The following is a 26317-nucleotide window of genomic DNA, read 5'->3' as shown; positions in this document are numbered from 1 at the left end:
AAATTTAAGGATTCTTCGCAGTCAAGAGATACACAAGTTTTAGTGACAAATAGAGGTTTTGCACCATCACGTGCCGGCGCCCATAATACAACTTGGGCTGCCTGTGTTTAGATAGCAGAGCATTAAAATCCCTTTCCTCTCGGGAATCGAGTTCTTTCTCATGTAAAATGATTGTATTCATCCTGCCATTTAACATGGTTATCGCCACGTGGTGGTGAAAACCCTCTATCGCAATAAGCCTTTAGTATAACGATGTTGGTTGTCTACTTTTAGGAATAATACCAAACGTTTAATTGTTGGTTCTACTTCGGGACATTTATGATTAGGAGCGGCGATACAGGACCAAGCAGGTGCACGATTTTCACAGCCATGTTTAATTACATTTGAAATAGTAATTACATCTAATATTATAACCCTCATTATGTATTCAAATTTCTACGTAAACAATGTGCAGTTGGGCATGACTCTAAAAACTATACGAACTACCAAGTGCAATCAAATTTATCTTTCTTTCAATAACTGACTAAAAGTTGGCAATAACAGTTAGCATAAACCTGTTGAGCAATAACATTCGCCTAAAAACAATAAAGCTTTTTCTTTCTTTTTTTCTTTCTCGGGTGTTGTGACGTAATACGAAATCCACTATATCAATTTAAATTATGTGTTTTGCGTTTTTTTCTTTTCTTTGCTTCCAGCAAGTATCTTTATCATTTTTTTAAATGACTAATAATAAACTATAGATAATCCACTATATCAATTTAAATTATGTGCTTTGCGTTTTATTTCTTTTCTATTCTTCCAGCAAGTATCTTTATCATTTTTTTAAATGAGTAATAATAAACTTGGAACATAATTCCCTTAAGGCCCTATTTTGCTAATCGAACGGATGAAAATGTGTTAAACTTTTCATTTTCTTTCTGCTTTGAAATTTCCTTCTTTTTTTTCTTTTTTGATTGTTTTGTTTTGTTTTGTTTTTGATTTGATTTGTTTTGTTTTGTTTGTTTGTTTTTTTTTTGTTTGCAATGTTATCAGGCTTGACGTATCTATCATCAAACTTAGCATTTTTCTAAAGCACTAATACTAAATACTAAGACCACTTTGCTCAAAAATCTATCAATATTTAAGTCATTAACCTTCAAAGCATCATGCAACGTGAGGAGGTGGGGGGGGGGGGTGGGGATCAGACTCTTTCAACAACCAGGTGCAGGGTGGGGAGATGGGTGCTATTGATATCACTTGTATGTGATCAGATATTCTGGGTAGGATTGGTTGTTTTCAAAAACCACAAACAAACTGGGTTTGGCACTATCATTTACACACGAGTCATACAGATCACTATGAGGCTTGGCAGGATCTTTTGGGGGAGGCCTGGTGAAGGACTCATCTCCCTCGACGTAAGAACCCACAAGAACTCGAGCTACAAACATGTAGCAGTAACTACCACTGGCTTGCTTGGTGTAGCAATGAGAGTAGCTGGCGCGACTTGCAAAGTAGCTTCCTTTGCCATAGTGGGTACCATGCTTGCCACACATGCGCCAATCAAATCCCTGCTGACATATTGCATCCACAACATCAGGAGTTGTTCCATGGAACAGCTGAGGCATTTCTTTGGGAGGGACGTCATTTGACTTTTTTGCCATTCTCCCTCTTTTTCTATGAGAAACATTATACCATAACATATTTAGCATTCCTTTTTTAAATACTCTGTCACTTGAAAGTGGAAGATTAGCTTTGGATAACATTCTTCATCATATTTCGAGCCAGAAGTAAAATTATATCACTTTCTTCTCCAAAGAAAGCTGCGTAATATAATAGACCTCTTTGGCTTGGGGTAATGTTTTCCCATTTCAGACCACATGTCATTCCCTTGAGAATAGGATTCTTTGTTTGAGCTGTATCCATATTCATATGTCTTCTCATTTGCAACCGAGCGCAAACCTTAAACAAAGAAATGATCCTCTAGGGAATGACATGTGGTCTGAAATGGGAAAACATTACGTCAGAGCCGAAGAGGTCTATTGAAGGGGTATTCACTTACTGAGTAAACGCAGTCCACAGGTCTGGAGTTTGAATCCTCTCAATCTTCTTTATCATTTTCTCTGAAACCAATGTCCCCTGGAACTTCTTCTCAACATCTTTATATTCTTGTGACGTGACAGACAAAGGAAATCTTTTAAAGTCATCGTTCTCTGGCATCTCATCCCAGAGAGGTGGAAAAAGACTAGTGACTTCCGAGACACTTGATTCACGTGCCTTGGAAGCTTTCAGTGCTTCTTTTCTCCTAAAAAATGCAAGCAAATGAATATGCTGAATATATTTAACATGATGGCGAATAGGGGAGACAACACAGAGACTCATAGTGAATAAACACCTTGAAGTATGCCGGAATGCAGCTCAATTTGGAGGACATAACAATAGGTTTTCGATTATCATGAGATTAAAAGTCGTTTCTTTTGTCCTTCTGAGGTGCTTCGTTGGACATCACATGCAAGGGATCTATGTGGAGAATATGGAGATGGAGTAACTTTTACCTAATATGTCTAATGAATTGTTAAATCTCACCCTCTGGCCCCCCTCCCCCAAATACTCAGCCTTAACCCCTCCCCCTGCCACTTCTCAAAATGCTTGGCAGCCATTAAAAAAGAGCCGTACCACAATTTTCCTTACAAGATATTAGTATTGTACTTTACCTTTGCTCAATCTCTTTCATTGTCTCCTTGGCAACGAACTCAGGCCTCCTTTGAATGGCCCTTTCTGTTTCAAACTTGTCATTCTTTTGGAGCATTCTCTTGTAGTAAAGTGTGTAGGTATGATGACCAGCACTGAATGGGTGGCTATCCTTCCCTGCATATCAGTTATGTGATCATTATCATATTAACAAATTTTGATGTGAGTAAGAGAAACTATAAGTGAGTAAGAATATGCAGTGTGTAGGCACTATGAGGTGAGCCGAGGCAGTTACCTGTGTGTCAGTAAAATTTCAGATCAGTAATCAGAAATGCCTAGATTCTCTTCTTTTTCATTAAATATTATTATTTTATTTAATTTAAATATGTCACAAATATATAAAGTATATATAGGTTTTATAGAATAGAAAATTGTGATATCTATATAATATTATTATACAGAACTTGCAATTGTCAATGCTTCATACCTTGCAGAAAATCTTTTTCTAGAGACTTGCTACATGTTGTATTTGGTTCACATCCATCATCTGGAGAATCATAACTTTGCCATTCGTTTTTCTCATCTTGCCAGTACCACAACCATCGTGTACTGAAAATATGTCCAGGGGGTGCGTCTGCAGAAGACTCTGTGGACAACCGCCTCAGTCCAAGTGGTGGACCAGCTGAATAAAAGAAAAAGAAAAACCAAATGTAGTAGACTCAAAATTATGATACATCAATTAAGGCTGTAGAACATGCACAGTTTTTAGATGGGGCAGCATGATATGGTTGAGTGTGGTCATAGCGTCAGTCTTGCAATCTGGTGGTGCCAGGTTTGAGTTCTGCTGTGGCCACTAGCTTAGACCATATTTGTCCTGATTTCTGATTAGTTCAAATTCAGGGTGAATTCAGTGTGTTTTTCACAGGGATATGCCATATAATTCCTCCCTTTTTTTTTGTGCTTCACATTTCACTCTTTTTCTCTTGCAATTTTTTTATGGGGGAAAAACACTTTAAAATTGATGTTATTTATACTACCATGTCCTCGTTCTGCAACTGCAATCATCTTGTCAAAGTCTGTCTTGAATGACTTTCCTTGATCATAAATTATGATCTCATTAGTGCTTGGATCACTGTATCCCCGTTCCAACATGATGTTCCAGTCCTCTGACAAATCCTTCCAACCAGAGCCATCCTGTAACTGCCATTGATAAGGAAGATCTCTATGTAGGTTCATGCACTTGTCACCATAGTTACACTGTCCTCGCAGAAAGAAGCCACAAATTTCAGTGCTTTTTTGGGACTTGTAGTTTTCGCTGGCTGCAGGATTTCTTGGAGCAACTGGGGCCATAACATTGTTCCCACTGATTGCTCCAGCTGGGAGGGAAGAATCTAACCCAGTACCGGTAGTTCTCTGCCTTTCTCTCCCTCGTAGAATAGAAAGGAGTTGATCGCGATTGAGACTACCCAGACTGAATTTCGCAATCACATCATGATTGTGCTGGTCCTTCAAAAGGTCATGGTCTCTCTTGCAGCTATCACCAAATTTACATGTCCCATCAACAAAGTGTTGACAGACATGAAGAAAGGCACACTTCTCCTTCTCACGACAACCGCCTTGGTTGTTGTAGAACATGCAGATTTGTGGAATATCATGGGTAGATGCCCCTCGCTCTATCTGTGTGTCGGCTAAAACTCTTTTAAGAAGCTGAGACCATGTGGCATCATCGATATTTTCCAGACCAAAAGCAGACAACATTGCCATGGTGTGGCCATCTTTGATATCATGGGAGCAACGACATTTTTCCTTATATGAACACTTTCCTCTGATGAAATAAGGGCATAGATGGAGCTCAAGGCAAGATTCTCCATCAGCACAGCCAGTTTTCCCAGACGCATTGAGGCAAAACTTCAAAGGCATGACAGCTTCGACATTAACTCCATCTTGAATCTTGAAAATATTTGGAAAAGAACTATTTACAAAGTTCTTAGCTCCAATCGATTTAACTACGGTTATATTCTTTTTGCTTAAGCTGGATACAGCACTTTCTAGATTCGTTACTCCGCCATTACGGCAAATAACGCTAAAGAGCTCCATAGCCGCTTCCTTCTCCTTGTCACTAACACGCGAAGACATATTCTTTCTTGATCGAGTTATCAGTTTTCTTCACGACTTCTTCAACTATGGAGTCCAGAACCCAAATAAAAAGGTAAGAGATCGTTCCGAGTAATCGCATTCCTAGAAATGGGGACTTTTATATGGAAGGTGAATGTTTATTCTCTGAAACCAAGTTTCGAGAAATTCCCTATATTCTACTTTTCCGGGAATAATTATCCCCTTCCTTCTTCCGGTAGAACCCAGACTTCCTCTCTACTTACTTTAGTTCCGGTCGGTATACCACGGATGGGAACGAAAGGAAAGCGAAAGAAATAAAACGAAAAAATAAATAAATGAATCAATGGAATGAATGAATGAATAAATAGGAAAGCAAAATCGCATATTGTAAGTGTGAATGAATAATTACTAGAACTATTGTTATTAACGTTGTTTAAATTTGTCATTGCTATTCCTACTTTAAATTTATTTTTACTGTCTTTTTGAAATTTGGGGATAAAAATTCTTTTACAGCTTTAAAACAATAGGAAAACATATACGTAAACAATGCTTATGAGGAAGGCATAGAGATTGTTATTGAAAATTCCTTCATTTCAAACATCTGAAAAATAACATTTTTTTGGGGTGTGGTAGAATGGTGGATAGCATGGTTTAGTACATTTTTCACAGCTCATACTAGCCTGTTACACTACACAGACTAAGCTACCCTAAGAGGTAGAAAGAATAAACTGTACTCCCTCTACAGATATTTCCTAAGTAATATATACAGTATGAGTGGCCGTGTTGTATGAGATATACAACCACGAGGCGTAGCCGAGTGATTGTATATCTGATACAACACGGACACGAATACTGCATATGACTTATCAAACGTCTAGGTTAGTTCCTTTGTGTTTCAAAAACTTTCCAAATCCTTCCGACCAAAGCCATCCTGTAACTGCCATTGATAAGGAAGATCTCTGTGTAGGTTAATACATTTCGTGCCATAATTGCACTGTTGCCCTCGCAGAAAGAAACCACAAATATCAGTACTTTGGTTTTCTGGAGTGCGTACTTGGTCCGTGACTTTGGCTTTTTTTGCTGGAGTGGATTGCCCAAAGGGAATAAAGCCAGCTTTATCCAATGTCTCGTTCTTGTTGCTGCTTATCCCTGGTAAAGAAGATGTGGTTCTGACTCTCTTTCATTCTCGACCTTTCAAAATGTTCAGCAATTGCGTGGGTTCAACATCACGCAAACCAAAATGCCTGAAAACATCACGATTGTGCTTATCCTTCAAAAGGTCATGGTCTCTCTTGCAGCCGGTACCAAATTTACATGTCCCGTCAACAAAGTGTTGACAGCAGCAGTAAGGCGGACTCGCGGAGCGTCGGCAATGCACCTGGAATTTCACGGGTATTTCCCGGGCTTGGGACCCCCTTGCGCGATCCGGCGACCGTGTCGAGGAGCGCCTTACTGCTGCTGTGTTTGCGAAGATATTTGCTCTATATATGCATGAATGTAAAGAGTTTGCTTATGACTTCTGTATAATTTGTCTAAGACCCAAAGTTGGTGTACCCAAGCCCAAGGGTTTCTGGTGTTGTGGTAGGAAAATGCAAATAGAAGACGACACGTCAGCGCAGTGTTACGCGGAGTGTGGTAAGAACATTCGCAATGCCGTACCAAATGCTACCAGAGAGCAGTATTACGCCAATGGAGGTCGTAAGAAAACACCTTATAAGAGAATAAAATACTTTAGGGACTGGATGAATCATATCCAGGGTTTACGACCGGTATATTTAGACAACGAAGTAAAAAAGGAAATCATAGACCACTTAGAAGAGCCAATCCCGCAAAGTCTACGGAAAACGCTGAAAAAATTAAGACTAGGGAAATATTACAAAGCTATTCCCTATCTTTTGTCTGAAATTACCGGTAAGTCTATTCCTTATAAGAGTGTTTTTTTTCCCTTTTTTCGGCAACCATTTTCGGCTACCTTTTTCCATCCCGCACGGGTATTCCTCGTAGACACATTTTTGTACAATCGCTTTTTTTTTTGTGCACCCACTGAGCCAGAAAGGGCCCCCAGGAATGTCCGTGGGATAGCAAGGGCCCCGAAACAGGGCGCTTCTACTATGCATGGGCTGCGAAACGCCGCTCTTGGATTGTGCACAGTATTTCCCCGACGTAGCAAGGGCGCGGCACCGCTACCGTTGCATGGAGGAACGACTCGTTTCCCTAGTACTATCTACGTCGCGGCAGTTGCGCCAAAGTTGCTACGTAGCCTGGTATGCGAAGTCTGTAGAGACCCTCCAAGATCTCCAAAAGTATTTGTGTTGTTCTTTGTTTTCCTAGCATGTATGCGACCATACCCGTAGCTATGTAGAGATACATGTCTATATCCTATGGACCCACGGAATACCCCTATGGATCCATAGGTACCTAGCTATGTTCGAACCGTATTCGTAGATATATATGGCAACGCCCAAAATACTATCCGAGGAAGAAATCGCAGGATTGTTGGAAGATAGGAGAAATGGAGTAGGGCTGCAAAAGGCAGCCAAAAAGTACGGCATAGGAATACCAAAGATTCGTAGGATAGAGCGAGAGAATGGTCTGGAGGTAGCAATCCCCGAAAAGCCACCAACTACAGACCTGCAGAAACATTTCCTAGAAGTGCAGCATTCCTTTGCTATAGTCTTGGACGATCTCCAAAAAGCTAGAGAAGAACTCCGAGACGCAAAGGAGGAACTACTAGCCAAAATGGAGCAGGAAGAACATTCGTTCGAGAAAATAGACGTGGAAGAAATAGAGAACGAAGTAGAGGAAGTATCCACAAAATTAGACTGGCAAATAGCCGGCAATGTACTATTTGCCGCCTTGGGCATTGCTGCTGTCGTTTGGACGCGCATGCAACCACCCAAAGTAGTCTACTACAGACATCCAGCGGAGCCGCAGAGAAATTCTAGGATTCCGGAGATGGAGTAGAGACGTGCACTAGCCGGTCTTTCTTCTTTGCCTTGGTTGTCTTTTCTCTACCAATTTTGCAGTACAGCGGCGGCTGCGATGTCCAGTCTATTTTCTGCTCGTCCAGAAAGTGTCCCCAGACTGGAGTGGTTGCATGTTCTACCGTGCAGCCCTCCAAAACGCACTCCGAGCATTTTTCGGAGAGAAACAGGATTGTCCTTTCTTTTTTTCTGTACGTGGTTTTGGCGTATTTCCAGCATTGGTACTCTCCTTCCTGCATATGTAGCGCTTGTACGCATTCTTTGTTTGGCGGCGCCGGCACTTCTAGTAGTTTTCCTGGATTTTTGGGTATCGAATGGTCTATTTTCCTAGCCAATTCGTAGTACGTATCCAAACCGGGTCCTTCGGGCACGAGGACAGTCGCTACGTTGTTTTCCCACTCCAGCAATATTTCTTCTCCAGGTATGGCAGTGTGTATGTTACCGTTTGATTCGAACTTCCCGACCGCAAATGCATCCAGCAACGCATCCACAGCCCATGCTACAGCAGTTTCTTTTACCCCTCTGCGCAAAGCTACTCGGTGCCCTTTGGCAGGCCAAGCGGCATCAACGTTTTTGGGTACTGCGTATCCTAGTATTTTGTAGTCCCCTGCGGTTATTTCTTGCATTCGATGTATTTTGGTTCTACGAGGCACGGAATCCTCTAGAAAGCGCTTGGCTACGTCCTCTCCAAAGAACAACTTACGCAGATTGTTTGTCCTTCTGGACATTCTATCCAATGTTTTCCTGTACTTTTGCAACTCTTTTTCTATGGCTTTCCTGTCTTCTTCTTTTTGCCGCAGGATGGACTGCCTTGGCTCCGACAGTTCCGCGTGGTATCTTTTCGTAGCTTCTACCCACTCGTCTCCTTCCAAGTCGTCCCGTATGTCTTCCAATCTTTGTTGTCGTTTTCTCCTGAACAGAAAGGATATCCTGCGGTCCGTAGGAACTTCTAGTATTCCGAAGAGACTCTTTTCCACTCCTATCTTTTGTGCCTTTTTCGTGCGCCAAACCCACTCCACATGTTCCGCAGTTGGGAGAAAGTCTGCGATTGTAGGAGGATCTTTGTGCACGCGGGTGGGCTTGTTGGACTCCGCCAGCACCGTAGGCGAGTCTTTCGTGTAGCATCGCAGTGGTGCTATCTCCACTGGGTCCAATCCACGCACGTCTATGCGGAATATGGGGCATTTGCGCAAACCAAACTCTGCTATAGTCCAAAGTACGCATTGCTCCCATTTTTCGTTGCCTCGTACGCGTATGCCAGCTATGCGCCCCGTTGTTGCGTGGCAGTACCAAGCTAGGAAGATTTCTTTTGTTTCCTCGCAGCAAATACACAAACATCTATCCAAGTGTTCCGCGAGCGCTAACCACATGTTCTTTGGCGGTTGTACTACGAATATGTCTGCTAGGGGCTCTATGGTCTCCGCGATGGCATTTGTGTGTTCTTTGGAGAAATCCCTACCATAGATGGATATTTCCACTCTGCTGCATCCTCTTTTCTGCACGTCTGGATGCAGGAATGTTCTACGCAGGTGGTCGTTGGGACAATCCACGTACTCTGCCAACTTTGCTCCTACTGGATTCTGCACTTCTCCAGCCTCGAAGTTGGATACTATCTTGTTGTATATTTTTGTGCGTTTACCATCTTCCATCCAAGTACAAACATGCCCGCCTACTTGGTGCGTGTTGTCCAAAATAGTACCTTTGCGTCCGCCCAGTTCTCCTTGCATTTCGTAGCCCAGCTGTCGCAGTCTGCGCACCAAAGCTTTTCTATCCAAAGTACCGGAGAAATCCTGTGTGTAGTCCACGGAGTAGATACCATATCCGTGCGCATCTAGCAAAGTAGCAAACTTGGGTATCTTTTCCTCCACGGTTTCTATGGACAATTCCGAGGTGTCTACTTTGGCTACGAAAACCGCTGCGGGTTCTCCGTGCAAACTGGACCACTTGGCTGCCATGTGGGAGACGCGGTCTACTATTTTTCCTTGTCTGCAGCTGTGTACTATTTGGACATGTAGGAACGTACCAAATGCCTCCTGGGTCGCAGTGGATATTTTGGAGACCAGCGTTTTTGCGTTTCTGCATATGCGTCCATACATGTCGTTCTCTGCGACAAACCCGTATACAAACACATCGTCTACGAACGGTGGTAGCCCGGACAGCGGCTGCGGGCTGGTAGTACCTTCGTTTCCGCGAAAATAGTCGCACTTGGATATGTCTGGTAGTAGATTTTCATCGTATGCGTTGTCCAACAGCAAATGTGCTAGCACCCTATTCTTCGCACGTATACCCATCTCCTGCAATGTTGCCGAAATACTCTTTTGCTCTTCCATGTATATATAGGGCGTCGAAGGTTTTTGGCTACTAGTAGAAGCATAACGAATCGTTACCCTTAGCCCACCAACCTTTTCTTGTGCATGCAAAGGTAGCGGTCACAGCCCTTGCTATCCCACGGACATTCCTGGGGGCCCTTTCCTTTTTTACTTCGTTGTCTAAATATACCGGTCGATAACCTTGGATATGACTCATCCAGTCCCTAAAGTATTTTATTCTCTTATAAGGTGTTTTCTTACGACCTCCATTGGCGTAATACTGCTCTCTGGTAGCATTTGGTACGGCATTGCGAATGTTCTTACCACACTCGTAACACTGCGCTGACGTGTCGTCTTCTATTTGCATTTTCCTACCACAACACCAGAAACCCTTGGGCTTGGGTACACCAACTTTGGGTCTTAGACAAATTATACAGAAGTCATAAGCAAACTCTTTACATTCATGCATATATAGAGCAAATATCTTCGCAAACACAGCAGCAGTAAGGCGTTCCTCGACACGGTCGCCGGATCGCGCAAGGGGGTCCCAAGCCCGGGAAATACCCGTGAAATTCCAGGTGCATTGCCGACGCTCCGCGAGTCCGCCTTACTGCTGCTGTTGACAGACATGAAGAAAGGCACACTTTTCGCCTTTGCCACAGCCGCCTTGGTTGTTGTAGAACTTGCAAATTTCTGGGACACCATGAGTAGATGCTCCTCTTTCCATCTGTGTGTCGGCTAAAACTTTTTTCAAAATCTCAAGCCACAAATTCGTGCTTATGCCTGCGAGCCTTATTTCACGCAGCAGTGACATGGTGTGAGCATCTTTGATTTGATGTGACATCCAACATTTGTCTTTATACATGCAATTTCCTTTGACAAAATATGGACACAAGTGTAGGTTTTCGCATGCACTTCCAACTGGACAGCCATTCTTGTCGGCTTCTTGAGGACAAAATTTAAGAGTCATGATAGTTTCGACTTTGTCTCGCGATCGCCGATCTGAAGACTTCTTGAACTTTAAAATATCTCGGAAAGATCGCATAAACATCTCTGGTCCATAATATCGAATCAAGCCTTTACTTCTTGAACTTAGACCTGATAAAGCTTTTTCAAGCTCCATTTTGCCAGAAGATTGAAAAATCACATTAAAAAGCTCCAATGCTGCTTCTTCTTCTTCTTCTTCTTCTTCTTCTCTCCTCCGTGTTCCTCCGCTCGAGAATAAATTGCTTTGACGCCGTCGTCAATGTTCTTTCGATTGGTAACCACTGTAATGGGAAGCCATCCTTCGAAGATCACTAGATAACTGGATGGAATTAGCAAAATAACTTATATTGAGACCTTATGTTTTACAGCTATAGGTAGAAACTCAGCTTCACTCTCTGAATCTTTAATTCAGCGCATAACTTAACATCCCTATAACTATCCGGAGGATTCAGGGAATAAAACAAGCTGTTCCTAGGAAATATATTTTCTATTTCCGCTTGCATGGGTTCTCTCTGAGCGTTTCGGTTTTGACTCATTGGCCATGATTATTTGACACAGGGCTCCCGCCCACAAAAGTCTGCAGTCTTTTTTACTGCAACTGAGTAGCAGTACTCGACGACTCTCAACGACCCGACGTTCTCTTTTTTGAAATGATTTTCAAAAACAAACAAAAAGACTGAAACGCAGAATAACTGCATTTACGTCAGACTAACGACCCAACCCGGTACAAGAATTACGACATTTGGTGGGCTCATGTCAAGGCCGTCACTTTATTTAGAGCCGAGCTAACCGCCTAATTCCTTAGAATTATAGTACCTCGCGTTTTTAAATTAATTAAATTATAAGACTGGAGCTTCTCTATATTGAGGCCCTGCATAATGAGCCATTACGATGTTGAGAAACTTAAAACTGGGGGGAGTTGGTATGTTTTATGACATATTTCCAAGATGGCGTCTATTGAGTCCCCTTTGAAACATACTCCAAAAAAATGTACTAAAACGCCAACTCAATACTAATAGGGGTCAGGTTAGGGTTACTGCTGGGATAGCATTCAGTATTATAATGATTTTAGGGAAATTTAAGGATTCTTCGCAGTCAAGAGATACACAAGTTTTAGTGACAAATAGAGGTTTTGCACCATCACGTGCCGGCGCCCATAATACAACTTGGGCTGCCTGTGTTTAGATAGCAGAGCATTAAAATCCCTTTCCTCTCGGGAATCGAGTTCTTTCTCATGTAAAATGATTGTATTCATCCTGCCATTTAACATGGTTATCGCCACGTGGTGGTGAAAACCCTCTATCGCAATAAGCCTTTAGTATAACGATGTTGGTTGTCTACTTTTAGGAATAATACCAAACGTTTAATTGTTGGTTCTACTTCGGGACATTTATGATTAGGAGCGGCGATACAGGACCAAGCAGGTGCACGATTTTCACAGCCATGTTTAATTACATTTGAAATAGTAATTACATCTAATATTATAACCCTCATTATGTATTCAAATTTCTACGTAAACAATGTGCAGTTGGGCATGACTCTAAAAACTATACGAACTACCAAGTGCAATCAAATTTATCTTTCTTTCAATAACTGACTAAAAGTTGGCAATAACAGTTAGCATAAACCTGTTGAGCAATAACATTCGCCTAAAAACAATAAAGCTTTTTCTTTCTTTTTTTCTTTCTCGGGTGTTGTGACGTAATACGAAATCCACTATATCAATTTAAATTATGTGTTTTGCGTTTTTTTCTTTTCTTTGCTTCCAGCAAGTATCTTTATCATTTTTTTAAATGACTAATAATAAACTATAAATAATCCACTATATCAATTTAAATTATGTGCTTTGCGTTTTATTTCTTTTCTATTCTTCCAGCAAGTATCTTTATCATTTTTTTAAATGAGTAATAATAAACTTGGAACATAATTCCCTTAAGGCCCTATTTTGCTAATCGAACGGATGAAAATGTGTTAAACTTTTCATTTTCTTTCTGCTTTGAAATTTCCTTCTTTTTTTTCTTTTTTGATTGTTTTGTTTTGTTTTTGATTTGATTTGTTTTGTTTTGTTTGTTTGTTTTTTTTTTTTTGTTTGCAATGTTATCAGGCTTGACGTATCTATCATCAAACTTAGCATTTTTCTAAAGCACTAATACTAAATACTAAGACCACTTTGCTCAAAAATCTATCAATATTTAAGTCATTAACCTTCAAAGCATCATGCAACGTGAGGAGGTGGGGGGGGGGGGGGGGGGGTGGGGATCAGACTCTTTCAACAACCAGGTGCAGGGTGGGGAGATGGGTGCTATTGATATCACTTGTATGTGATCAGATATTCTGGGTAGGATTGGTTGTTTTCAAAAACCACAAACAAACTGGGTTTGGCACTATCATTTACACACGAGTCATACAGATCACTATGAGGCTTGGCAGGATCTTTTGGGGGAGGCCTGGTGAAGGACTCATCTCCCTCGACGTAAGAACCCACAAGAACTCGAGCTACAAACATGTAGCAGTAACTACCACTGGCTTGCTTGGTGTAGCAATGAGAGTAGCTGGCGCGACTTGCAAAGTAGCTTCCTTTGCCATAGTGGGTACCATGCTTGCCACACATGCGCCAATCAAATCCCTGCTGACATATTGCATCCACAACATCAGGAGTTGTTCCATGGAACAGCTGAGGCATTTCTTTGGGAGGGACGTCATTTGACTTTTTTGCCATTCTCCCTCTTTTTCTATGAGAAACATTATACCATAACATATTTAGCATTCCTTTTTTAAATACTCTGTCACTTGAAAGTGGAAGATTAGCTTTGGATAACATTCTTCATCATATTTCGAGCCAGAAGTAAAATTATATCACTTTCTTCTCCAAAGAAAGCTGCGTAATATAATAGACCTCTTTGGCTTGGGGTAATGTTTTCCCATTTCAGACCACATGTCATTCCCTTGAGAATAGGATTCTTTGTTTGAGCTGTATCCATATTCATATGTCTTCTCATTTGCAACCGAGCGCAAACCTTAAACAAAGAAATGATCCTCTAGGGAATGACATGTGGTCTGAAATGGGAAAACATTACGTCAGAGCCGAAGAGGTCTATTGAAGGGGTATTCACTTACTGAGTAAACGCAGTCCACAGGTCTGGAGTTTGAATCCTCTCAATCTTCTTTATCATTTTCTCTGAAACCAATGTCCCCTGGAACTTCTTCTCAACATCTTTATATTCTTGTGACGTGACAGACAAAGGAAATCTTTTAAAGTCATCGTTCTCTGGCATCTCATCCCAGAGAGGTGGAAAAAGACTAGTGACTTCCGAGACACTTGATTCACGTGCCTTGGAAGCTTTCAGTGCTTCTTTTCTCCTAAAAAATGCAAGCAAATGAATATGCTGAATATATTTAACATGATGGCGAATAGGGGAGACAACACAGAGACTCATAGTGAATAAACACCTTGAAGTATGCCGGAATGCAGCTCAATTTGGAGGACATAACAATAGGTTTTCGATTATCATGAGATTAAAAGTCGTTTCTTTTGTCCTTCTGAGGTGCTTCGTTGGACATCACATGCAAGGGATCTATGTGGAGAATATGGAGATGGAGTAACTTTTACCTAATATGTCTAATGAATTGTTAAATCTCACCCTCTGGCCCCCCTCCCCCAAATACTCAGCCTTAACCCCTCCCCCTGCCACTTCTCAAAATGCTTGGCAGCCATTAAAAAAGAGCCGTACCACAATTTTCCTTACAAGATATTAGTATTGTACTTTACCTTTGCTCAATCTCTTTCATTGTCTCCTTGGCAACGAACTCAGGCCTCCTTTGAATGGCCCTTTCTGTTTCAAACTTGTCATTCTTTTGGAGCATTCTCTTGTAGTAAAGTGTGTAGGTATGATGACCAGCACTGAATGGGTGGCTATCCTTCCCTGCATATCAGTTATGTGATCATTATCATATTAACAAATTTTGATGTGAGTAAGAGAAACTATAAGTGAGTAAGAATATGCAGTGTGTAGGCACTATGAGGTGAGCCGAGGCAGTTACCTGTGTGTCAGTAAAATTTCAGATCAGTAATCAGAAATGCCTAGATTCTCTTCTTTTTCATTAAATATTATTATTTTATTTAATTTAAATATGTCACAAATATATAAAGTATATATAGGTTTTATAGGATAGAAAATTGTGATATCTATATAATATTATTATACAGAACTTGCAATTGTCAATGCTTCATACCTTGCAGAAAATCTTTTTCTAGAGACTTGCTACATGTTGTATTTGGTTCACATCCATCATCTGGAGAATCATAACTTTGCCATTCGTTTTTCTCATCTTGCCAGTACCACAACCATCGTGTACTGAAAATATGTCCAGGGGGTGCGTCTGCAGAAGACTCTGTGGACAACCGCCTCAGTCCAAGTGGTGGACCAGCTGAATAAAAGAAAAAGAAAAACCAAATGTAGTAGACTCAAAATTATGATACATCAATTAAGGCTGTAGAACATGCACAGTTTTTAGATGGGGCAGCATGATATGGTTGAGTGTGGTCATAGCGTCAGTCTTGCAATCTGGTGGTGCCAGGTTTGAGTTCTGCTGTGGCCACTAGCTTAGACCATATTTGTCCTGATTTCTGATTAGTTCAAATTCAGGGTGAATTCAGTGTGTTTTTCACAGGGATATGCCATATAATTCCTCCCTTTTTTTTTGTGCTTCACATTTCACTCTTTTTCTCTTGCAATTTTTTTATGGGGGAAAAACACTTTAAAATTGATGTTATTTATACTACCATGTCCTCGTTCTGCAACTGCAATCATCTTGTCAAAGTCTGTCTTGAATGACTTTCCTTGATCATAAATTATGATCTCATTAGTGCTTGGATCACTGTATCCCCGTTCCAACATGATGTTCCAGTCCTCTGACAAATCCTTCCAACCAGAGCCATCCTGTAACTGCCATTGATAAGGAAGATCTCTATGTAGGTTCATGCACTTGTCACCATAGTTACACTGTCCTCGCAGAAAGAAGCCACAAATTTCAGTGCTTTTTTGGGACTTGTAGTTTTCGCTGGCTGCAGGATTTCTTGGAGCAACTGGGGCCATAACATTGTTCCCACTGATTGCTCCAGCTGGGAGGGAAGAATCTAACCCAGTACCGGTAGTTCTCTGCCTTTCTCTCCCTCGTAGAATAGAAAGGAGTTGATCGCGATTGAGACTACCCAGACTGAATTTCGCAATCACATCATGATTGTGCTGGTCCTTCAAAAGGTCATGGTCTCTCTTGCAGCTATCACCAAATTTACATGTCCCATCAACAAAGTGTTGACAGACATGAAGAAAGGCACACTTCTCCTTCTCACGACAACCGCCTTGGTTGTTGTAGAACATGCAGATTTGTGGAATATCATGGGTAGATGCCCCTCGCTCTATCTGTGTGTCGGCTAAAACTCTTTTAAGAAGCTGAGACCATGTGGCATCATCGATATTTTCCAGACCAAAAGCAGACAACATTGCCATGGTGTGGCCATCTTTGATATCATGGGAGCAACGACATTTTTCCTTATATGAACACTTTCCTCTGATGAAATAAGGGCATAGATGGAGCTCAAGGCAAGATTCTCCATCAGCACAGCCAGTTTTCCCAGACGCATTGAGGCAAAACTTCAAAGGCATGACAGCTTCGACATTAACTCCATCTTGAATCTTGAAAATATTTGGAAAAGAACTATTTACAAAGTTCTTAGCTCCAATCGATTTAACTACGGTTATATTCTTTTTGCTTAAGCTGGATACAGCACTTTCTAGATTCGTTACTCCGCCATTACGGCAAATAACGCTAAAGAGCTCCATAGCCGCTTCCTTCTCCTTGTCACTAACACGCGAAGACATATTCTTTCTTGATCGAGTTATCAGTTTTCTTCACGACTTCTTCAACTATGGAGTCCAGAACCCAAATAAAAAGGTAAGAGATCGTTCCGAGTAATCGCATTCCTAGAAATGGGGACTTTTATATGGAAGGTGAATGTTTATTCTCTGAAACCAAGTTTCGAGAAATTCCCTATATTCTACTTTTCCGGGAATAATTATCCCCTTCCTTCTTCCGGTAGAACCCAGACTTCCTCTCTACTTACTTTAGTTCCGGTCGGTATACCACGGATGGGAACGAAAGGAAAGCGAAAGAAATAAAACGAAAAAATAAATAAATGAATCAATGGAATGAATGAATGAATAAATAGGAAAGCAAAATCGCATATTGTAAGTGTGAATGAATAATTACTAGAACTATTGTTATTAACGTTGTTTAAATTTGTCATTGCTATTCCTACTTTAAATTTATTTTTACTGTCTTTTTGAAATTTGGGGATAAAAATTCTTTTACAGCTTTAAAACAATAGGAAAACATATACGTAAACAATGCTTATGAGGAAGGCATAGAGATTGTTATTGAAAATTCCTTCATTTCAAACATCTGAAAAATAACATTTTTTGGGGGTGTAGTAGATAGCATGGTTTAGTACATTTTTCACAGCTCATACTAGCCTGTTACACTACACAGACTAAGCTACCCCAAGAGGTAGAAAGAATAAACTGTACTCCCTCTACAGATATTTCCTAAGTAATATATACAGTATGAGTATGACGTATGACTTATCAAACGTCTAGGTTAGTTCCTTTGTGTTTCACTAAAATTTTCAAAATTAAAGTGAATTTGGCCAAGAAAATCCAACTTAAAGTTTATGCAAATGAACACAGTTTTGTATCAGATTTACAACACTCTTCACGGTCGTGATTTCTGTTGTGTTTTCCTCATGAATTATTAATGAGTTTGATAAGTAATATATACAATATGAGTGGCCAAGTTGTATCAGATATGCAACCACGAGTCAAAGGCGAGTGATTGTATATCTGATACAACACGGCCACTCATATTGCATATTACTTATGAAATGTCTAGGTGTATACATTCATGTTCTACTATAATTTTTAAGATAAAATTGAATTTGGCTAAGAAAATTGGAGTTAAAGTTTATGCAAATCAGTACGATTTTGTATCAGATATACAACCTCTTCCACGGACAATGATTTCTATTGTGTTTTCCTCATTAATTATTCATGAGTTCTATAACACTAGTTGGTTTATCATGCCTCAGTGTGGTTTGAATAGAAGCTAGACCAGGTTCTGTATTGACATAATTAGATATTATACCAATGTGTCATTTACTACCACTACCAGAATCCCTTGCACACTTTCTTTTGTTCAGTTAATTAGCACCAATTGTCTTACTATTCTCATGAGGAAATACAAATTTGCATAAGAAACAAGATTTGCAAAGCATTTTGGTAGTGTAGTAAAATGACGCCATCATGCCGATGATCTACTTTCATAATGATGTGACCCAGAGAACAAGTCAAGTTCTTTATTAAAAAAACTTATTGCTTATCAACACCCTAAGTACAGCAGTGTCGCATCTCAACGAGGTCGAACTGAAAGCATGTGAAGGCGCCTGTGGCAGCCTCTATACAGTCCATGCATGACCCCAGAGCACAGCTCTAAACAGTTTGAATTAGTTAGGGTTGATTTGAGAGGAGGGAGGAAAAACCGGTGGACCGGAAAAACCCTCGGAGTCATAAAGAGGACCAACCAACTCAGCTCACATGGGACAACTGGGATTCAAAACCCAGATCTCAGAGGTGAGAGGTGAGCATTTTACCACCACGCCATCCTGACTCCCCTCTGTATTTTTGGCTTTTATTCATCAAATTTTAAATGGTCTGAGTTAGTCATTTTTGCGAGCAATGGAAGCCAAACACCCTGATGTTTAGAGCCGAGTTGATTATAATTAATTTCAAAAATGGATTTATTACCTATTATTCACCTGGGTCACATCTCTAACACCACATCCATGACAATAAAAACCTTTATATTTAGGTAGACTCATTCAGAATGGCTTGAATGCAGGGCCAAAAGGAAATATGCCACAATCCATTTGTTAAGCAAAAACAGTCTCTTTGACAATTATTGTTGCCTCCTTCAGTAATGTTCTAAGGATTTTCATGCAATGCTTCTCTCCCCATGAATATCTGCCGAGTGAATTATTCCTTTTGAACTTTTGCATAGGAAGGTTAACCCAAGTATCAGCCCTGATACTGAGGTCGTCGGAGGGTAAGTGAGTGAGGCTACCTACATAATATTCTATGTACTGTTTAATAAACGAGCAGGAGTGTTTTATCGGGTATAAAACACGAGGCGTAGCCGAGTGGTTTTAGACCCGATAAAACACGATCTGCGAGTTTATTGAACGGCTTAGAAAACTCATGATGTATGTTCTCATATTGTACTGAATTCTTTACGAAATGAACCAAGTTTGATAGAGAAAATCCAAGTTAAAGTTTATGCAAATGAAGACGAATCTATATCCGATATAAAATCACCTTCATGGTCATGATTTCTATTGTGTTTTCTTCATGAATTATTAATGAGTTTTCTAAGTAAATTTAAACTCATAAGCTATTTTACAAACAAGGGATGAAAAAACAACTTAAAAATATAATACAGAAATGTTACAATAATGCTACATTAAACATCAGTTTCAATCGCTATTCTTTGTCTGTACTATCTGGAGTTAGGAGTAGCTGCCTTGTCTTTAGCTTGAGGGATTTTATTTGTTCCTTTTGTAAACAGATACATTGGACGTCTGAACCCTAAAATAATGAAAAAGTTAGTACAATGTAATGGACACATCAAAATATTACTGTTATTGCTTTCTGATTGGTCAAGGAACATGTATTTGTGAGCACGTGCTATGCATCATACTTCTCTTAACACTTCTCTCATGATTGGCCAATCCAATTGTATGCTTTATAAAACTGCACACTCAGTGCAAAAACATTTTCTATTTATTCAGTGATTTGAAGTTGGACTTGATGTGTTCATAAATTTGTTCAATTCAAGTCCAACCATCAGACACCAGTAAGATGGCATTACCTGCACAAAAAATGTGGCATTTATCCACAGTTTAAATCTCAAATAACAGTGCTAAAGTGGGTGGAAAATAGGGATAGAAACATGCCACTCTCAGCCCTCAAAACGTCTATGATTCTGTACACAAACAGGAAACTCTTAGTCATTCCTTTCTTCTTGTGTTAGCTTCCTTTCATAATTTTCTTTACACAAATTACAAAAAGGTTGTCGAAACGTGAAGAAAGAATGCAAACTAAAAGGTTGATGTTCGTTGGTGGAGTCATGTGTGTTTGGAAGTGTAACAATGGCATATTTTTCTGGCGTGAAAACCCAGTTTGGTAACATCTGTAGTATCTGGATAATAATTGTTCTTGTACTTTTATAGTTAAGTAGAAGGTCATCACCTACCTTGAGCACCATGCTGTGGTTCCTCTAAGACTTCGTATGCAACAAATCCAACCTCATCTGACAAAAGGTAGTCCACAAACTGCTCTGGTCGAAAACAGATACTGTCATAATTAGCTCTGATCTTTGTCTGTTTAAACAATAAAACAAAGAAAACAATGTTAAGTTTTATTGTAAAACAGGGATTTCAAATAAAAGCGGGTCAGTCACAGGTAAAGATGACCAGCAAGATTACATGTAGTTTTATCTTATTAAAAAAACTCATTTCTGGCTGAGCATTACTGGTCAAAATGACTGGCATAGTAAAGATTTGACTGGACAAGTTCGGATTCTGGCTGGACATTGCCAGCCATTATTTCACACACTATTATTTCAAATATTTGTAACCAAGTGACCATTTCATAAAGGCTTGTATAAACACTATAAAACGCAAGTGCCTTATGGGATATTCCGTGGTATAAAGCTCAAAAAGGTAAAAGTAAAAGGTAAAGGTAATTTATTTTACTTCTATAACGCAGGGAGTGGTTGCCCAATTCTCCCGAGCCAAGGGCTCATGTTAAATGCGCTCGAAGGTGCGCCCTCTACCCCCTCTTACTATCAGTGCTCCTTTTTACGGGTATTTAAAGCTAATTAAAGCTAAACAGAACAGAGAGAAGTTGAAACAGCCGTGGAGTTCCTGAGGATCAAACTATGGACCTCTAGCTCTGAAGGCCGCGCTCTAACCAACTGAGCTACGCCTGCTCCTAGCACCATTGTATAACAAGTGCCTTATGAGATATTCAAGGGTATAAAGCTCAAGACCATTGTATAACTAGTATAAACAATATGTTTAACCTACTGTAAGTTTCTTTCTTTTACTATAAGAAGCAAAAGGTTGTGGTTCTAATATCAGTCTTCCGCCAGGACGTAGATTCCTGTATATCTTCTTGAACATCAGCTTAATGCCTTGGTCCCCCCAGTTCAAATGTACCCACTTGGTAACACTTAGACACAGGATAGTATCAAACATGGGCCTCTGGTTGGAAAGACCTTTCTCATTTAAAGGTACATAGTTTTCCTGTACGAGTAAAATAAATAAATGAATGAATAAATAAATAAATGGATAAATAAATAAGTAAATAAATAAATAAATACAAGCAAGCAAGCAAGAAAACAAACAAACAAATTTCAGGTGTTAAATCCTTACCTGTTTGAAAATGACATTCTTTGGGAATTCAAGCTTTTCTTGTCTTTTGTCATTGGTGAGCAGTACAGGAGCAGCAATAGGACCATTGGTTACAGCAAAAGAAAGTGGAAACTCTTTTCCACTTGAAGACTTACTAGACAGATTCTGGTAAGCAAAGACTTGTGCATTTGTCTTAGCCATCTTTATTAGTGAATTGTCTATATCAGATCCAATGATGATCCGTGGTTCAAACTGCCGTGCAACTTCAAAAGTAATATTGCCAACATTACAGCCAATGTCCAACACATCTTTATTGTAGAACCATTCTTTCCGGAAACATTTTGTTCTTGGATCTACTGATGATTGAGGATTTCTATAGTTGTAGTATCGATTATAGTTTCCATAGATGAATAGCTTTGGACTCTTTTTAAAATCTTTTTTCTTTAATATAAGATTTTGTTTTTCTTTTCTCTGGATTGGTGGCGTTGGAGTTCTTTGATCATTTTCCTTGATTTTGGAATCTTGACCAGACATTGCGGCCGTATTTTCTCCAATTTTCTGTTGATCTTTTGTATCTACGTCACTTATTTTATCTTGCAAATTGTCTATCCATTTTTTCGCTTTTTTTCTTGGAGGTTCCTCATCATCTGCTGCTTCATCTTTCTTACAATTTTGATCAACTTCGGCTTTTTGAACTTCAGAATTTACAAAAACGTCTGATTTGATCTCCCCTTTATTTTCTCCTTTTACTTCCAATTCATCTGTATTGCATTTGACTTTCTTTCCTTTTTTCTTTTTTCTTTCTTTTGGTTTTTCACTTTTTTCCATTTCTTGATTTTCTGATTTTTGGTCTTTTTGTTCATTGTTCTCAATATCATGTTGTCGAGTTTTGTGCTTTCTTTTTTTCTTTTTCTTAGGAGTTGGCCCGTCTTTTTCAGGAAAACGCTTCAAATTCAATGGATCTTTATAATCATGAGGACAGGAAACCTCAATGGGAGAATCCCCATGCATGGGGTGTGGCGACGCCTGAGGGGTATTTAACATAGGGTCCCGGTCTATTAAACTGTATAAGTTAAGAGGATCGTAGCTACTTCCACCAAGATGATACTTCAAACTCTTATCCTTTTTCATTTCACAGAGTTTCTTTTTAAGATTTGTATCTTTTTTATCCTTCTGGGAGAATTTATGAAACTCTTTCATATTTGCCTTGACTTTGGAAGAAATTCCGGTACTTTTTTGCCATTTTCGATTTCCCTGAGGACTGACCATTTTCTTCCTTAAAGGGTTTAAATGCTCTCTGCTCTGCTTATTATCCATGTTTAATGTCTTGTTTATCTGAATCCTTTGAACGTACTGCTCATGAAAATTTAATGAGATTCGCACGACTACCGCTGTAAAAGCACTCAAAACTGCACGTCAATGATGAAAGAAATGCCAAGTTATTCAAGTCAAATATACTCAATACAGCCCAGATAAGCGGTTAAACCTGAAATTGTCAACCTAAACTTCTAATACCTTGAGTAAAAGCTTCCAAAAAGCTCAACTTTCTCTTGAAATTCTGACCACCTTTCGATGTTGACTTTACGTTGCGGCCATTGGACCCGACTGCAGGCTCTCGTAAGCTCCTCTCAAAACCTCCAAAAGTGTCTTTCTCTCCCTCAATTAGGCAATATTACTTAATAAATCTGTAAAGGAGTGTTTCTTGTGTCTACTTTTAGAATATTAGCTGGTAAAATAGAGTATTATAAAGCTGTCTTGTTAGTTTTAGTCGGAGCTTCACTCTCTTCCACGTCCTCCAACGCCATACCAAATTATCTTGCCTTCATATGCAACGTGTTGTGAACGTCGAGCCAGACACTCACTGCGCATGCTCCGACCTCGACTTGACGTCACATCAAAACCTCCCATCCATTTCCCATTAAATATCTTTAATTTCTTTATTCAATTTACGTCATAATTCACTAAATCTTCCATAAAACATCATAATAACTAATTCTTAAGCTTCATGGCGTAAATAAAGTAATAAATTCAGTCTTAAATCAAATTTGCTTAAAAGTGAAATAATTTGTTTGCTGACCTTTAACATACAGAATGTATTACAAATTTTGTTAGATGGGATTTAGTAAATTGTATGGATATTAAATTAAATGAAAGAAAAGTTAATCATTGGATGGATGGATGGATGGACGAATAAATGTTCAAATAAAAGGTATTTTGAGGATTCGAGAAAATTACATCTCAAAGGAATATGAAGAATGTGTAAGAGTTTGGCAGGCATTCTTTAGGCAAAGGAGTTCCTTCGATTCTCCCCCCCCCCCCCCCCCCCCAAATCCATTCCCCTCCCCTCCCTTATGAAAATTGTCCCTTAAAACTGTCAACAATATGGGTTTTTGAATATTTTTATTTAGGTATTTTCTCCAAACAACAGTTCAGGGTGAACCAGAGAAAGACTTGTCACACTGAAATAAAATGTTTCTTCTGTCCATGTGCTAGAAGAACCTGCCGAACCACTGGATACAGGCTTGCAACTACTGCTTGATTGACTAAAATATGAAGAAAATAAAAATGTTTACACCAGGTATTCACACCTCTTGAATTAACAGCCCTGACATTAGATATTTTCAGGGACAGATTCAGCTGAAGAGAAAGGCTACAATCCCCCTTTGCACCCCACCACCCCTGATTTATTGAAAGAAACATTGATCACTCATCAACTTTACAAAAATGATAAAAAAATAGTACTTGATGTAATGATATATTGTGAAAGACTTGAACCCACACATATATATATACCTTATATTAGTTGGATTATTAAAGGTTACCACAATATCTGTTGAATACTGGGGGAGTCGAAATAATGCTAGAGATATCTCCACAACATTTTTGGCTTCATTCTGAAAAGAAAATGTTACACTTAATTTTTACACAACATTTACTTTAAGGTACAAGAGATAGGCGTGAAGCAATAATGGCTCTTGCATAGCAGCACTGAGGTTGAAACAGTAATTCTAGCAGTAATATTTTAAAGTGAGAATTTTCATCACTCTCGTCAAAATAAAAAGGTTTGACCCTCCACAAAAATTCAAATTTCTGCTGATGCCCTTCCCCTCTGAAACCCCGTCCCTTCTACCTCCTTTATTGAAAGATAGCTTCTCCCTAACTGCTACAAATCCAAACAGAGTACTTAGAAAAATGAAAAACATGATGGGGTAGTCCAATCCACCATTTAAGGCACACATACTTACCCCTTCCTTAAATTTTGAAACTAACTGCCTTCCTCTAAGAAGCCAAGCATCAGAACACCTGAAAAACAAATCGCTTGGTTAATATGTCATTTCAAAAGGCAGACAGAGTAATCAAGCAAAGAAAAGAGGATTCCTTTCTACTCCCTATATTTTGTATAATTCTCTTTATGTAGCCATGTTCCACATTATAAACCTGTCATACTGTAAACAAAGCTGTTGCTTATAGAAGATCTAGAGGCTAAAATCCAAGTTCCAGCATAATGCAACTATCTCTTGACTTAATATCAAAGTGTTAATTGTCCTACTGTTTCATTGACAGTTTCTCCATTGGAATTGGTTCAATCTTGACAACCTAAAAATAAATGAGACAGAAAATAGTAAAATAATGTACAAATGAATTGTCAAAATAATCCAAAAACGATTCAAAATTGTAAACGTTTTTGGATATATAAGGATATTATGAGAACATGATAATCTTCCACATTTACCTCGTAAGTGTCCGAGGATTCATTGCTGTTTGCTATGTCATCAAAGTGGTATCTTGATAAAGATAAAAAAGGAATTAAAATGTACACTAAACAATCATGTGACGAATGATCCAAGGTGATTTTTAGGGAGGGGGCAGCTGTTACCTGGAAAACCATAATTATTATATGTATATCATGCATCCTCTTTGACGTCATGGCTCATGGTATTACATATGGTCAGCTAGGTGTTCTTACATAATTAGATGTATATTTTGTATTCATGAAAGATTCGAGAAATGTACTTAAGAGTTTAAGCTATAGCAAATATATCACATTCTTTGATATTAAAAATATGGAAATATGAATAAAATAATGTACCTTACGGCATTTTCTCCCTGTACGTGGTTTTGGTACTCTAGTATATCTATCATGATGCTTTGATCAGTGGCTGGATGGCAAAATACTTCTTGGTTATCTGGGATTTCTCTCATTTCACTATATGCGTTGAACCAAAATACATTTCACTAACGTTGAACCAAAATATTCCAAGTATTGTAATTAGAAGTTTAAAAATTGATAGTCTTGGCCTCTCCCCTTCAATCCCTTTTCCCCGGCCCCCTTGTGTGAGAAAATAAGATAATAGACTAATAAAGCATGAACTCTGTCATCAAAAACATACAGGGCTGCACTTTCGCCTGTATTCCTGTTTTTTTTCATGCACAATCATTAAACAAAGAAATGATACTCTAGGAAATGACAAGTGCTCTGAAATGGAGGGTCTATAGTTTTTACCTGACATCCTTTGCTTCAGCAGGGATAACTGCTTTTATAACACCACCAAATAAATCCCGAACTAAAGGCGCCATTCCTGTCTCCATTGCAAGTACTAAAACGACATAACAGGAATAAGCAGTCTTTATATGGATGAAAACTCCGTAAAATTGACAGGTTGTGCTCTGTTGTATGTAACGATGGACTTCCTGTGTCTTTACGCAGCAGTATCGATTCAAACGACAAA

At 39.3% G+C, this 26317-nt stretch overlaps 4 protein-coding genes across 6 annotated transcripts; all 4 read right to left on the bottom strand.

Moving 5' to 3' along the window:
* Positions 1–353: 353 nt before the first annotated feature.
* LOC148911504 (uncharacterized) lies at positions 354–11463 on the bottom strand. The gene is made up of 7 exons (XM_089029396.1): positions 10687–11463; positions 7761–10127; positions 3705–4831; positions 3155–3349; positions 2691–2844; positions 2039–2281; positions 354–1653 (listed from the first exon to the last, which is right to left on the bottom strand). Exons 1-7 carry the CDS (start codon positions 11196–11198, stop codon positions 1233–1235), a joined length of 5019 nt encoding a protein of 1672 aa, XP_088885522.1. The 5' UTR covers positions 11199–11463; the 3' UTR covers positions 354–1232.
* A 1841-nt stretch (positions 11464–13304) lies between these two features.
* Positions 13305–17142, bottom strand: LOC116300153 (protein mono-ADP-ribosyltransferase PARP12). Its single transcript, XM_031708943.2, has 5 exons — positions 15846–17142; positions 15296–15490; positions 14832–14985; positions 14180–14422; positions 13305–13794 (listed from the first exon to the last, which is right to left on the bottom strand). Exons 1-5 carry the CDS (start codon positions 16942–16944, stop codon positions 13374–13376), a joined length of 2112 nt encoding a protein of 703 aa, XP_031564803.2. The 5' UTR covers positions 16945–17142; the 3' UTR covers positions 13305–13373.
* Positions 17143–17491: 349 nt separating this feature from the next.
* LOC116300154 (uncharacterized) lies at positions 17492–23412 on the bottom strand. Its single transcript, XM_031708944.2, has 4 exons — positions 21609–23412; positions 21261–21479; positions 20426–20552; positions 17492–19758 (listed from the first exon to the last, which is right to left on the bottom strand). The coding sequence occupies exons 1-4, from the start codon at positions 22902–22904 to the stop codon at positions 19670–19672; spliced, it is 1731 nt and encodes a 576-aa protein (XP_031564804.1). The 5' UTR covers positions 22905–23412; the 3' UTR covers positions 17492–19669.
* Positions 23413–23970: 558 nt separating this feature from the next.
* On the bottom strand, positions 23971–26281 carry LOC116300157 (ran guanine nucleotide release factor). Of its 3 annotated transcripts, none has more exons than XM_031708948.2 (7): positions 26092–26281; positions 25678–25794; positions 25321–25372; positions 25138–25184; positions 24833–24890; positions 24381–24481; positions 23971–24130 (listed from the first exon to the last, which is right to left on the bottom strand). In XM_031708948.2, the coding sequence occupies exons 1-7, from the start codon at positions 26175–26177 to the stop codon at positions 23992–23994; spliced, it is 600 nt and encodes a 199-aa protein (XP_031564808.2). In that variant the 5' UTR covers positions 26178–26281; the 3' UTR covers positions 23971–23991. The 3 variants fall into 3 exon arrangements, with proteins under 3 accessions (XP_031564808.2, XP_031564810.1, XP_031564809.1); XM_031708950.2 differs by having other exon boundaries at positions 25678–25747; XM_031708949.1 differs by lacking the exon at positions 25678–25794.
* Between the last annotated feature and the right edge of the window lie 36 nt (positions 26282–26317).

This window comes from Actinia tenebrosa, unplaced genomic scaffold (genome assembly GCF_029948245.1).
Source record: "Actinia tenebrosa isolate PJP-AT-01 unplaced genomic scaffold, QUT_ActTen_1.0 PGA_scaffold14__42_contigs__length_11649687, whole genome shotgun sequence".
NCBI lineage: Eukaryota > Metazoa > Cnidaria > Anthozoa > Actiniaria > Actiniidae > Actinia > Actinia tenebrosa.
The sequence above is the reverse complement of the archived record's forward strand: the minus strand, read 5'-3'. Positions and strand labels throughout refer to the sequence as shown.